The sequence below is a fragment of the Mustela nivalis genome, assembly GCF_964662115.1.
Source record: "Mustela nivalis genome assembly, chromosome: 3".
NCBI lineage: Eukaryota > Metazoa > Chordata > Mammalia > Carnivora > Mustelidae > Mustela > Mustela nivalis.
The window spans coordinates 9,317,341-9,331,975 of record NC_139022.1 but is presented as its reverse complement, the minus strand read 5'-3'; the positions used below and the strand labels follow the sequence as shown (position 1 = coordinate 9,331,975).

General features: G+C 52.2%; 1 protein-coding gene across 3 annotated transcripts in view; it reads left to right on the top strand.

Moving 5' to 3' along the window:
• The window catches only part of ZNF496 (zinc finger protein 496), a 29,979-nt gene extending 16,015 nt beyond the window's left edge, over positions 1 to 13,964 (top strand). For all 3 annotated transcript variants that reach the window (XM_082724091.1, XM_082724089.1, XM_082724090.1), the window contains 4 exons: positions 5,326 to 5,458; positions 5,896 to 6,003; positions 6,730 to 6,843; positions 11,322 to 13,964. In XM_082724091.1, coding sequence (XP_082580217.1) covers positions 5,326 to 5,458; positions 5,896 to 6,003; positions 6,730 to 6,843; positions 11,322 to 12,076 — 1,110 coding nt within the window. In that variant the 3' untranslated portion in view covers positions 12,077 to 13,964. The remainder of the gene's footprint in view (positions 1 to 5,325; positions 5,459 to 5,895; positions 6,004 to 6,729; positions 6,844 to 11,321) is intronic.
• Positions 13,965 to 14,635: the final 671 nt, after the last annotated feature.

Genomic DNA, 14,635 nt, shown 5'->3' with positions numbered 1-14,635 from the left:
TGTGAGTCCTCCTGTTTGATTCCTTATTTTCAGAATTCTTTCCACTGGTCTGAATGCTTGCTTGTCCACATTCATTTCAGAATTAGTACATCAGTTTCTATAAAACTGCCCCCTGGGGTTTTTGTGTGGGATCGCCTAGAATCTGTAGGTCATGGTGGGGTGAGCTGATGGTCTAGAAATATGTTCAACCCTTCCGTGTTCAGGCAACATGCAGAGTAGAGTTTGTATGCGTTTTCCTTAAGAAGTCCATGGTTTTGATTTTGTAAGTGGTCTAGCCTTTTTTTTTTTTTTAATTTCATCTTCTAGTTATTGCTCATACACAGTGATATAGAAATACAGATGATTATTGTATATTGGCCTGCTGTCCAGAAACCTTGTTAATTTTACCTATCAGGATAAAACCTTTCCAGAATATTCCAGACCATGTCCTGTGATTGGGTGGTGGGAGTTTTGGCCTCTCCAGTGAGGCAGTGGTTCAAGGGTTTGAGAGGAGATACAGGTTTATTGAATCCAGGGCCAGGGAGTGGCGGGCTGGACGGCAGAGCCGAGACCATGTGCCAGGAGGGTGAGGGGTGGTTCAGGAGGAAGGTGGGATGGTGAGGAGGTTTGGGAACATAAGGAATGTTCCCTTGTTTGTGCTCAGTGGTAAGTAGCCCGTTGGCCCACTCTGGCCTGTGGCTGTTCTGAGGTGGGCTGCCCGATGGCCCTGCTTGCAGCCAACCCAGGGGCTACCATGGGCCCTTCTGTCTTACTTAGCCTTCCTGAAGTAGCCTCTGCATGCCCCCCGACAGATAGATAAGGACAGATCCTTGGCATTGGTTGGAGGCCTCAGTAGCTGCTTCCTCCTGAATGGGGGCAGGGAGTGGGGGGCGTCTGTCTAGCAGGAGTTCATTTATAGACCAGAGTGTGGTTTGAGGTTAGGAAGCTGGCGGGCCATTGAAGTGATATTACTTGGTGGTCAGGGCCATGGGATTTAGGGGAAGGGACCCTTCCAGTGGCATGGGCTGGAATCCCTGTTCAGCAGTCCTTCCCATACAGAATTGTTGGATTCAAAATGAGACCAGTTAACAAAGATTAAAGAGGGGACCAACATGAGGAGTATGAGTATTGAGGGCAGAAGTGCTAAGAAGAGAAGAAGTGGGGAGAGCCGTAACTGGTTTCCAGGAAAAGCAGGCAGGTGATTGAAGGTAAAACAAAGGGACAAGGGCCATGGAAGAAGGAGCAAGGCAGCTGGGAACAGCAACCTGAGGACAGCATCCCAGCCGGCCCCTAACACAGGCAGATTCACCCTGGTCCAGTTTCTGTGCACACTGGGAAACGGAGACTCGGGGGACCGAGCAGGAGAGCCAGGGAAAGCGGTCCTGACCCACCCCCCCGCCAGGGGCTCGCAGCCCACCTGTTTGCCCTGGCATCTTCAGACCACCCCATAGAGCCGCCCTGGTTGAAGAACAGTGGCTCTGCTGCTGCAGAGCTGGTGGGGAAAGGGAGGGAGGGAGGGTTCCCTCTGAAGGGTGGGAGGGGACACCCATCATCCTTGTGGGCAGGGGCCATGTGGTGGGTGAACCCCGGGCTTTGGGTCCTCACCCAAGAATCACCCAGACAGGAGGTCATCAGTGTACCAGGGAGAGTCCTTAGAGATCCCTGGGAAATCAGGGGAGAGTCCTAGGGCCAAGGTCCTCCAAAAGTGGGGCATCCCAATTGGATGTGGGATGACTGGATTGGGTAGAGGGGACCCCGGCTGGCATAGGGGGGGTCCCAGCTGGTACAGTTGTCCCTGGCAGGTAGAGGTGACCCCAGCTGGTGTAGGGCAATCCTGGCAGGTAGAGGGGGACCCCAGAGGGCGGAGGCCAGCAGGAGGTGGTGAGGGGACAGAAGTTCTCTGGGTATAACTACAGGGGCTGTGGCTTCTGCCAGCAGTTTCCAGCACATGCTGAATGGTCAGGATTGCAGACAGATCTCCTCACCTGTCTTCCAGTCTTCATCAGATGGTTTCATAGGCGTGTTTTCATGCACAAGTCAAGATGAACTTTTTCTCATACACTTCAAAGTATTTACTTTCTTGACTCCCTCTGTAACGGATATGGAAGGCTCTCTAGACAGGTGCTCTGTATATTCTCAGCCCCTCTTCTCGTTCATTCATGGTGGACCTGTGTACCCATTTGTCATTTGTCTCATTCATGTCTCATTACTGAGCATACTTCTAAGTTTTATGTGTCTGCCCATTATTTCTTTACATGGTCTTTATTTTTACTCCCTGGAAGCCATTTTTTGCCCTTCTGGTACTTTAAGGTTTTTAGGGTTTTTTTTGTGTGTTTTTGTCTTTGTTTTTAATTTTTAAATTTGTTTTCAGCAACCTATACACTCAACATGGGCTCAGTCTCACTGCCCCAGATGAGAGTCACAGGCTCCATCAACTGAGCCAACCAAGTACCCCTAGGGTTTTTATTTTTATATTAGTTTGGTCAAGGAACAGGATCTAGTTTTATTTCCAGTCAACCAACTATATCAAATACGTTAGATAAAAATTATCTTTTCCGGGGCACCTGGGTGGCTCAATCATTAAGTGTCGCCTTCAGCTCAGGTCATGACCTCAGGGTCCTGGGATTGAACCCCACAATGGGTTCTCTGCTCAACGGGGGGCCTGCTTCCCCCTCTCTCTCTGCCTACTTGTGATCTGTCTTTGTCAAATAAATAAATAAAATCTTTTTTAAAAAATTAAATAAAATTAAAATAATACTATGCTTTCTTTTGTAAGAGTGAAGTATATCCACAATTATAAAGCAGACAAACACAGGTTGGCCACTAAACCGAGAGGAGAGGTTGGTGGAGAGCAGGGTGGGCCCCCACGAGGACAGCTACTCACCTGGTTATTGGAACCATGATAGTATTGCCGCCCAGTGCTGGCAAGATGGTGGGGAGACAAGACATAGGTGCGCAGTCTGGAGCAAGAACCATGCGGGGGTATTTAATATAGGGGAAGATACGTGTCAGCAGGGTCCAGCACTTCTCTGCTGCGTGTCCCTAGAGTCCCTTGCCCATGGACAGGGGAGGCCCATGAGAGAACTCCCTGAACCATTGCTGTAGCAGCAAACTGTTGGGGGGCACCCAACGCTACTGACAGAAGAAGGGTTGAATCAGCGTCGTTCTGAAATCACACCTTTGGGTAAGTGCGTGGACTAGACACACGTGCATGGAAATACAGCTGAATGGGAGTGCAAGCGAAAGCCAAGTTCAGCATTGAAGTGTGCAGAACGGTGCTGTGGTGTGATTTAAGGCTGGGTTCACCTCTGGTGGCTGTCCTGAGGTAGGCACGGACCATGTAGCTCTAGGCCCACACTGTGTCCTCCCTCCACCAGCCCTAGGGGTGGGGCTTGGAGCCACAGCTGCGCAGAGGAGACCACAGTCCCCTGTGGGGCCCACCGACCTGAAGCAAAGGCTATCAGTATTTGTAGTTTTTACACCTCTGTGCTGGGGACCTGCATATTTTGTCTCTTTGATCGTAGACAATGCATGCTCAGGGCCCCGTCAGACACGAGGGAAAAGCATGCAAAGGAAACTTCATGTGGTTCCACACAGTGGGTGTTCCACACACATTTTTGTGTTTGACACATTCCTTCCTGCGCCTCTGAATCTCCTGGAAACAGTGGGCGTGCTTGTGACATCTTCCCAGAGGTCCACAAACATGCGTTTCCACTCAGTGTGCATGAGGTCCTGTTTCCCAAACACAGGGGACACAGGGGAGCATGATACTTACAATCCTTTTCAATCAGCTGCTCCCTGGGGTGGGGGGGGGAACCTGAAACAAAACCAGGTAAGCGCAAAACTGGGACTGTTTCCACTTGAACCCCTGATGGTAGATGTGTTTAGCATGTTTAGCATAGATGGTAGATGTGTTTAGCATGTTTAGCATAGATGGTAGTTTAGCAAGGTTTCTGGGGTCCCCATTAGAAAGTTAACACAGCGGTTCCCTATCCTAACTGCTTGTTACAGGCACCTCTGCAACTCTTAATTTTTTTTTCCTTAAAAAGGAAGACCCATAATTCACACAACACAAGATGAGGTTACTTAACCCTGGGCAGTTTGGGGGTGTTGTGGAGTGGTTTGTCTGCTGTGGCTCTGTGGCTGGGTCACTGTTTGCTGCGTGGGGCTGTCCGAGGCTCGGCAGTCGATGCCAGGGCAGCCCATCCCACGGTGGTGGGAGGCAGTCCCTCTGGGCTGGTGCAGACCAGCCCCACTGGGCCAGAGTCACCTCGCTCAAAGAATCACGCTGGTAGATGTTGAGTTGACACATGCCTGCAGTTCCTCGGTGGTCAGGGGAATGAGAATCTGGCACCATATATGAATGGGGGTAACTTGGTACATCTGCCTGAGTGGCTCTGTACCCCTCATGTTTGCTGCCTCAATCTCTTGTCTCCAGATTCAGTTTTAAGAATTAAGAAGTGTTTATGTGGGATGCCTGGGGTCTCGGTCAGTTAAGCGTCTGCCTTCAGCTCAGGTCATGATCCCAGGATCCTGGGATCAAGCCCCACCTTGGGCTCCCTGCTCTGCTTCTCCCTCTTCCACTCCCCCTGCTTGTTTTCCTATTCTGTCTGTCTCTGTGTGTCAAATAAGTAAAATCTTAAAAAAAAAAAAAAAAGGAAGTGTGTATGTGAGGGAATAATAAGAGGCATGTTACATGGATATACCATCAGATTTTAGATTAAAATCAATTTTGACACATTCCTGGGGTCCATGACTCAAAAGTGTCAGAAATGTCTCCTTGCAGTAGTAACCTGCGGTCCCTGTAGCAGTTGCTGGAGTCCCAGATGGTGAGACTCCTCCCTGTGGGGACAGGCTGGACAGCCCTCTGCACAGGAGCTTTTCATGCACCAGCAGACCATGGAGGGTCCCTTCTGTGTGCAGACAGGCCCTCCTGCTTCCTCACGGGTGTGTGCTGTGCCCGGCAGCTTGCCCCATTCAGAGGCCGTGTTCAGTATGCTGCTATTACCCAGTATCACTAATGCTGCCATGAAAAGTCCTGCATGCAGAATGAACTCTGGAAGTGGGATGTCAACATGGGTACTGGGGTTGGGCGTTCCGCGTCTGCCCACCTGACAGTTGTGGGTATCATGCACCGAGTTGGAGGTCTGTCCCTGTGCACCCCCAGCCACTCTGTGAGGCACCTGCCTGACGAGAGGGGCGGGAGGAGGATGCCAGCTGGAGCAAGGGAGGGGTGGCGCCGGGCAGCCTCCCGGCTCACTTGTCTTGCTGGAGGCTCTGCCCTTCGCCCCGCAAGCCTGCCCGAGCTTGACCCAGGATTGAGGTATCGCCGTTCTGTGGTTTCAGAACCGGGTGTCCCCCTTCAAGGATATGATCTTCTGCTTCTCGCAAGAGGACTGGTCCCTTCTAGACCCTGCACAGACTGGCTTCTACGGAGAGTTCATCATTGGGGAGGACTGTGGAGTCTCCTTGCCTCCAAGTAAGGCTTCCTTGCCTCTGTCCTGAAATCAGAGAACTGCGGGGCCAGTCTCTGCTTCAGTGTTCACCCCTGAACCCTCAGGCCTACTGACTGCACATACATCAGGCCTAGCTGGCTGGTTTGCATACTAAGCCAAATATAACATGCTTTCCATGCGCCTGGTTTTCTGTTGTGTGTAGGCTATGGCTCGTTTTGCTTCTGTTTCCCTGATGGTCCTGAAGGAGACCCCCCTAACCACAGCTCCTCCCTTCAAATTCTCCTCCTGTCCCCTCCCTGTTTCCTCTCAGTAGCCCTTCCTGGCCCCCTTGGGGGCTGTGACGGGGTGTGCATGTCTCTGGCTCTCCTTTCTGGACCTGTGTGGGGTCCGCCCTCCACCCTCCCTGGCTTCCTGTGAGAACACATGGCTGATGGGTGTGTGTCCTCCCCTTCGTGAACAGATGACCCAGGCACCCAGCTGGATCTCTCCCAGGGAGAGGAGAATGAACCCCGGGTCCCTGAGTTGCAGGACCTCCAAGGAAAGGATGTGACCCAGGTCTCATACTTGGGTGAGTAATGGTTCCAGAACTGGGTAGAAGGTTGCCACCGGCCAGAGGCAGGCCTGCTCCCACCACCATCTCTCTGCAGCTCGGTGTTATTCCTACACCTTGTCTGGCCTCCTTCCTGACTCTTGCCAGAAAGCACGTTGCCATTCCCCTCAGCCAGAGGTGAGAGTATGACAGGAATCCCCTGTGCTGCAAGTGGGGCCTGGCTTATGCTAACTAGGTGGCCCATCCACAGGTGAGCTTAGATCCTCTCCAGAAGTCAGGTTGGGGAGGAGGAGTGGATGCTCACTCAGACTGTCTGGCTCCCAGCCACACGGGGAGGAGCTGGGGCTCGGCCATGGTGTTTTTTCACATCCTCCTCCACGCCGTGTCCATCGAGCTCATGTCTGTAGCCTCCGTGCCCTGGAAATGTCTGCTCCTTCATGGGAATGGGCTCTGTGCGGTATCAACAGCAACCCCCATCCCCTTGGAACCCTAAAGCTGGCATGGAGCAGACCAGGTTTGCGCCCCATGCCCGCCTGGAACAAGCATGCACATGCCCTGGCTAACTCTGCACGCTGCATATATGCAGCATCTGTGGGAGGTGGGGGACCTTGTAGACACCCAGCACAGAAAGTGGGAGTGAGCGCTGGGAGTTCTGTTGAGTTCAGCACCCAGGTTCGGGGGGTGACCTGTCTCGTCTACAACACTTGACTGAACCCAGGGCTATTCTCCAACCAATTTCTCCAGACTTCCCAAGCCTCCAGCCATTCCAGATAGAAGAGAGACGAAAAAGGGATGAGCTACAGGTGCCAGAGTTCCAGACCTGCCAGCAGATGACACTCACTCAGAACACCTGCCCAGGTACTGGGTTGGGGAGGCTGCACACCTGTGTGTGCGGTGTGTGTGTGTGTGTGTGTGTGTATGCGTGCTGCTCGGGGGAGGGTGTCCCTAGGTCTCTAAGATCCCTGCTGACGGCTCCTGTGGACTATATGCTATAGCGCTATTCTCCCAGTCTGGGACCCTCCCCTCCTTGCCTTCCCTCTGCAGGTGAGAGCCAGGGCTCTGCCAGTGGACAAGGGTTCTGTGTGCTAAGAGGGTGGTCATGGCTTGAGGAGTACCCAGGACAGGCCTTGGCATCCTTGCTGGCTTCTGTGTGCCTTCAGCACCTCTTTAGAAGGTAGATGATAACCAGCCTGGGTTGTTCTCAGCTCCACCTCCTCCTCCCCAGGCCCTGTGGGGGATTTGGCTCTGAATGGGGAAGACACTGAGTGTGGCTGTCTGAGAACAAGGAGGGATGCTAGGTTTCCAAGCGCGTTGGTCGCCCATGGCCTCTGAGCAGGGGAGGGGCTTGGTCCCCCGCCGTTCGCATGCAGGGTGCTCCAGGCCTGGTCGCTGTAATGCGTCACTGGACTCTCTCTTCATGCATTGCCTACATAATACTCTGCAGTCCTGGTGTTGGCTTGTGTTCCTCTCCTCTCCCACGGGGTGAGCTCTGCTTGGACCCAAGACTTATGGAAGCATGTAGTCTGTGTGAGGTGCTGTGTGTGCACCTTGTGTGCTGATGACACTTCTCAAGAGGTCTGCCGAGACAGCAGACATTTCCCTCCTCCCGGTCCTGGAATGGGGTCAGGGCCAGCCTCGGAGGTGCTGGCAGGCTCTGTAGATGGTGAGGACACGCTCTGCCATGGAATGCCTGCCCTCCCCCTGTGTGCTCACGTGGCCTTTCACTAGCCTGCTGTTGGAGACAGAAGTTGATGCTCTCCCATCTCTTCCTTTCCTTATAAGTGCTCATCCCAGCACAAGGCTCCCACCCTCAAGACTGCTTCTAGGCCCAGCTACCTCTCAAAGGCCCCAGTGCCTGATGCCCTCACACTGGGGCTTAGGGCCTCCTGGCTCTTGTCTGTACCTCACTGAGCCATTGCATGTCCTCTCTGGGAATATCCTAGAAACTCTCAGTTATGGGCCTGGATCTGTTCCTAGAAACTCTCAGTTATGGGCCTGGATCTGTTGCCTCTTAGGTATTTGCACACAATTTCTCCCCATTTTATAAAACTTTATATGTCAGCCCATAACTTCTTCCCTACATTTATTTTTTTTTTAAGATCTTATTTATTTATGTGAGGGGGCACAAGCAGGAGGAGAAGCAGGCTCTATGATGAGCAGGGAGCCTGATGCAGGACTCGATCCGGGACTCTGGGATCATAATCTGAGCTGAAGGCAGATGCTTAACCGACTGAGCCACCCAGGCATCCCTTTCTACATTTAAAAAATGTAGAAAACCTTTCAGGTTTTGTGTCTTATAAGAAAGCCTCCCATTTTTTTAAGCTTTTATTTATTTATTTGACAGAGACAGAACACAAGCAAGGGGAGTGTGAGAGGCAGAAGCAGGCTTCCTGCTGAGCAGGGAGCCTGATGAGGGGCTCGATCCCAGAACCCTGGGATCATGACCTGAGCCAAAGGCAGACATTTAATGGCTGAGCCACCCAAGCGCCCCAAAAGCCTCCCCATTCTAACATGACAAGAATGTATTTCTTATAACGCCTGGATTTCTATTTGTTTATTTTCTCATCTGTCTCTCTGACCCTGCCGTGACTCAGCCCTCCATCTCAGGGAGCTAGTGGTGCGTTTGCAGACCATGAGTGCCCTTCCCAAGGCAGGAGCTGTGCTCCCAGCACACCCCATGGTCTGGTATTTCCCACCTGCAGCTAGCCAAGTACAGGCTACATTTCTGTTCTCCTGAAACCCTGGGCAACTTTGTCTCTCCGAGATAACAGTCTTGGCTGCCAGGTGGTTTCTGTTGAGGATTAACTAATGGACGAAAGAGCTCTCAGACCAGTAATTTCTCCCGTCTTTCCTCCTGTAATCCTGTGCGCCCCCACACATACACCCCGAGTTACTAATCAGTGCTGAGCCCTGAGCTCCTGTCCCTCTTCCTCTGGTATTTGGGCACTCCTCTGAGTCTCAGCTTTTCTACTAGGAGTTCTTCACGTTGTTGTGTTGATAACATGTGACGGCATTATTGTTGATTTATTCCTCCCTCTGTAGAAGCTCTGCATTTGTTTCTGTTTACTCTGATTGGAGTGGATGTGACCCCATATGCATTATGTTAGTCTCCTAGGGCTGCATACCAAAGAACCACAGACGGGGAGGCTCAAGCAGCACTGATTTTCTCAGAAATCTGGGGGCTCAAAGCATAGGCTGAAGGGGGCAGCACAGTTACCTTCCCCTGAGGCTTCCCTTGGCCTGCGGACAGAGGTCTCCTCCCTGCATCTACACATGGCCCATCTCTGGATGTCTATGCCCTGATCTTTTGAAGGACACCTGCTAGAGTAGGACCTGCCCTGATGACCTCATTCTAACTTCTTTACCCCTTGAAATGCCTTATTTCCAAATAGTGTCATATTCGAGGTACTGGGCTTAGGACTTCAATATACAGATTTTTAAGGGGATGCATTTCGGTTCATTGCATTCTGCCTTCAGGTGCCCCAAAATTCCTGTCCTCTTCATATGTAGCAGATAATCACCCTCTCCAAACATCCCTTAGTCTATTCTACATCCGTCCTACATCCATCTCACCTAAATATCCTGTAGATCAGGTGTAGGTAGGTGAAACCCAGGCATGTTCCTCTCTAGCTGTGAACCTGTACAACCAGATATCATGTTATGTACCTCCCAAAATGCATTTGTGGGACAGGCATAGAATGGACCTTTTCATTTCAAAAGGGAGAAATTGTCAGTGCCTGGGTGGCTCAGTTGGTTAAGCATCTGCCTTCAGCTCTTGGGGTCCTGGGATCGAGCCTCGTGTCGGCCTCCTTGCTCAGCGGGGAGCCTGCTTCTCTCTCTCCCACTCCCCCTGCTCATGCTATCTGTCAAATAAAATCTTGAAAAGGGAGAAATTAGGAAGAAGAAAGGCTGATGGCCCCTAGGCAAAGGTTGGAATTCCATGAGAAGGTACAGTTTACAGATAGCAGTGGGCTCAGGGCTCTGTCGCTGTCGGGCTCAGGGAAGCAGTTGGAGTCCTGTCTCCCGAAGGACAGCCTTGGCGGCCAGTCTTCCTTGGGCATGAAGGATAAGTAGCTCTCTGGCCTATTGTGTAGAATGCCAGATGTCTGAACCCCAAGGTTCATCCATCTCTTGCTCTTTAGTCTAGGCTGGCAGTGTTTCTATTCAGACACAAGTCTCAGAACCAGTGTTGGGCCCTTGCAGTCCCCAGGAGCTCAGGCCATGCAACAGGAGAGTCCTTTACAGATCTTTCCTGGATTATTTCATCTCTGTTGCCTGCCTGGATCTGTGGCTCACATCCATAATCCCTTTACCTGGTGGTTCCCCAGCCCCTCCGTGTTCTCTCCAAAATGCTTTGTCCAAAATGCTTTGTCATCTTCAGTATGGAAGAAACTGGGAATTTTCCAGATATTCTCGTCTTTTCCCACCCCCTAGCCTCATATCAAGCTGAACCCCGTGACCTTTGTCTTCTGAGGAACAGATGCGCCCATGGCTCTGCTCTTGCCTGCTGTCTCCTGCTTTCTGGCTTCTCGGTCTCCCTGCCCTGCTTCTGTCTCTCTGGCTTCACCTGCCCTCAGGTGCCCTAACCTCACAGAACTCTCCTTGTTCCAGAGATTACATCCAGAACACCCGAGTGGTTGCTGTGTGTGGGCTGCAGGCTGGGACCTCATGCCAGGCACTCCACTGCCCGCCCACTTCTTCTAAATCACAGATTTGGGATTCAGTGAGTCTGCTTCAGACTAGGTTATAAACTCCAGAACCACTACTTATCCCCACGGTGGCTGCTGGTGGGGCATCAGAAGTGACATAGTTGACCTGGGTGGTAGGAATGGTCAGATAGTCACGATATCATCAGCACAGCGAGGCTAATTCTGTCCTCAACCCTGAGCCCAGAGTGTGTCACCCCAGTTGGCTTGTGTGTATAATTTGGCAAAGAATAGGTCATTGGGTGGTGTCCAGGAGCCAGTGGGGCTATTGGTGTCAGAAGTCTTGCAGAGACTCTGAAGGATTTCAGTGCTCAGCCCCTTAGTAGCTGGCAGCTTCCTGCCACTGCCTTTATAGGATATAGGGTCTTTCTCTCTACCATGGTCTTTAAGGTGCCCGATTTCTGGTTAAGTAGGGCAGTGCTAACTGATGTGCATGGCCACGACTTGACTGACACTGATAGAAACAAGTCGTTAGGGCTTGAAGAGTCTTAGTGCCTAGAGAGGAAAAATAAAGATTGGGATTGGGGTCCTAGTGGGAAAGAATCAAGTGGAGCCTTCCGGGTTGGTGTTTCTAGGTGTGGGGATGTGACTGATGCAGCACCGCTGACCCTCCCTGTGGCTTTCCCATAGCTGGAGGTGACGCGCTGACCCCTGAGAACGGCCTAGATGAGGAGGTGACCATCGAGATCGTCCTGTCCAGCTCTGGGGATGAGGACTCCCAGCACGGCCCCTACTGTGCAGATGAACCACGGAGCCCCACAGAAAAGCCACGCAGTCTCCCCGCCTCCCACCGGAGTGGCGCTGAGGCCGGGGGCGAGGTGCAGACTTCGACCTCCAAGAAGTCCTACATTTGCCCGAACTGTGGGAAGATCTTCCGCTGGAGGGTCAACTTCATCCGGCACCTGCGGAGCCGCAGAGAGCAGGAGAAGCCACACGAGTGCTCAGTGTGCGGGGAGCTGTTCAGTGACAGCGAGGACCTGGACGGGCACCTGGAGAGCCATGAGGCCCAGAAACCTCACCGCTGCGGCGCCTGCGGAAAGAGCTTCCGCCTCAACTCACACCTGCTGTCGCACAGGCGCATCCACCTGCAGACCCGGGGACTGGAGCCGACGCAGAAGCGAGAGGCAGCTGCTGCGGGAGCGGGGCCCGGCGGGCTGCTGGCCGAGGGACCGCCCAAGCTCAGCTGCCAGTGCCGCGAGTGCGGGAAGGCGTTCCAGAGGCCCGAGCACCTGGCGCGCCACCGCAGCAGCGCGCATGTGAAGGACAAGGCACGGCCCTTCCAGTGCCGCTACTGTGTCAAAAGCTTCTCCCAGAACTGCGACCTCCTCCGCCACCAGCGTCTGCACATGAAGCGCCGCTCCAAGCAGGCTCTGAACTCCTACTGAGGAGGCCTGCCGGACTGACAGCATGTCCCCTCCCCCTTCCTGGGACAGGGCTCCTTCCCCAGGCAGGGCAGCCTCCCATCCAGTTCCCTTTCCTGATCCTGTCTCCCTCCTCCCACCCCAGGGCAGGGTGAGGCTCTCCATTCGGACTGGTCCCACACCCCGCCCACCACGCACCTCCCCCAGGACAGAGTCACACCTTCCTGCCCTTTGCTCTCAGGTAGAAATGAGATAGTGGCCGAATGAGCATTTGTTCTGTCTCTGCTGTGCCAAAAAGCAGGGAGGGCTTGTCTCCACCAGTTTTGACTTTTCCATCTTTCCAGGTCTTAGAGAACCCAGCACTGCTTTCTAAGCGGGGAAGGACCTGGGGTCTCCTCCACTATGGTGACCCCACAGGGGTCTATCCCTTGCCAACCAGTCTTCAATACACTCTTCATAAGTACCTATTGCACATCCTCCCTTCCCCCATCCTGCAGTCTGGGAGTAACTGTACTTCTGTGTGCCAACAAGAAGCTTCCCGTGTGGGGGTGGGCTCGGAGGAAGGCTGGGAGGCAGGTGTCCTCTGGTGCCTGTGGGCAGCAGGCCAAGCACTCCAAGCCATGTCCAATCCTCAGAAGTCAGTCCCTATCACCATCTGGCCCATAGGAGCAGTCCACCATCATCACGAGGCTTGGAGGGCGAAAAAGTCCCACCCTTTTATTTGTCATGGTGTCTGTTATTAGGGAATGTGAGTTCATTGAAGGCAAAGCCCACATTTTTACATTGTTGCACACTCTCCCCAAAATGTTTCTCTGTACCCTGGGAGGCCCTTGATAAAGGGTTGTGGGGTGGGAGCATGGTTATCGTTTGAAGAGCACTAAGGCACCCCATCCCACCCCACCGCATCTAGGAATGGAGTGCTCACCTGCCAGTCCCCCAGGTGGGCAAGGGACAGGATGTTCCATGAGCATTAACTCAGCCTGCCAGTCGTATCTGTAACAGTGGGATGGCTTAGACACATCTGAGTTCTGGAGGAAGGAGTCCAAGATGGAGGTGTGAGCAGGCGTGGTTTTTTGAGAAGGAGGGTCTGTGTCACATGTCTCCTCTAGCAGGTAGTGGCTAGCAGTGGTTGACACTCTGTGACTTGTTGGAAGCATCACCCCATCCATGCTTTATCTTCACATGGTGTTCTGTGTATGTCTGTCTCCACACTTACCTTGTAAGGACACCAACCTAAGTCCTGCCCTTCTTAACTGATTATATCTGCCAGGTCTTTATTTCCAGTGTCACTCCGACATACCAGGGTTAGGACTTAAACCTGCACGTTGTGTAGTTGGACACAGTTCAGCCCACAACACCAGATAGACCTGCAGTGCTGCTGCTGTTCCAGTTCATGGAAGAATCAGTACAAATGAGCTTGCTTTCCCATCCATCAGAAGCAGGATTCAGACTCAACCTTCTGTTTCCAGGGTGGGTATCCAATGCACAAGAACCTTTGAAGTCTGCAGCCCGTGATTGTGGACTGGAGCAACCACTGGTAGTGGAAACTTGAGCAGTGATCACTGGGCTCACTGTTGTGGACAAACACAGTGTCCCTTAGTGTCCCAATGACAGGGAAATGTGGGGGCTGATGAGTCGCTGTGGCCAGTTGTAAAAGTCAGCAGTGACCAGGTAGGGGTTTTGTATAGTTTGTATGTCCGGGCCCCTCTGCTGCCATTGCACCATGTCAGATGACCCCTTCATGACCACATGGAGATGCTACTCCCCCAAACCAGTGAAAGGGTTACCAGGTCCTATAGTTGAACTCTGTGCCTGCATAGATGTACCTACCCACCCAGGGACAGTAAATGCAATAAAACCATTTGGTCATACCTTCAACAAAAAATAAACCGTTGGGCTCTTTGTTTCTAAATAGTTTGCCTCTTGTGTTGATCTGCCAGGAAGAGGGGGAAAATAACCCCCCAAATCTTTAAGGCTAGAAGAGAGGAAAATTCCAAATAGAAATCGGACTCCACACATTTATCCTTATCCCATCCACCTGAGCTCTCGCATTGGTGGTGAGTGTATTAACCCACCCATTTAAGAAACTTGTCTAGAAGAGGCATTGCTCAACTCAACTTGCATATTTTATGGGTAAAATTGGGTCCTAAATAGAAAACAAATGGAACGTAACAGGCTGTGCATTTCTTTGAGTGTTCATCAAGTATTGTGAGGCCTTCTTGCATTCAGTTACCCAAAACTGACCAAGGTGCCTAAGGAAACTGGGAGTTGACATTGCCCCTGGAAACTGCCCAGGCTGGTGTAGCTCAGATGCCGGGTTCATGCCATGCAGAAGCCAGGGCTTCCTACACTGGGGAAAACAGGAGAGCTGGCCCATCTGGTTCCTCCTTCCTCTGTGGGAGCTGGGCAGGCAGGTGAGATGTCTACCTTGCCATGATGTTCAGAGACCGCACATCTGAGAAGCATCTGCCCTCCCTGTTCCTCTCATCCCTTGGTACTGTTCCCACAAACGTAACAGGTGCATAATAAAAATTCTCTGGATTAATATTTGTGTTAGACTTACATTATTTTAAAAAAAAAAAG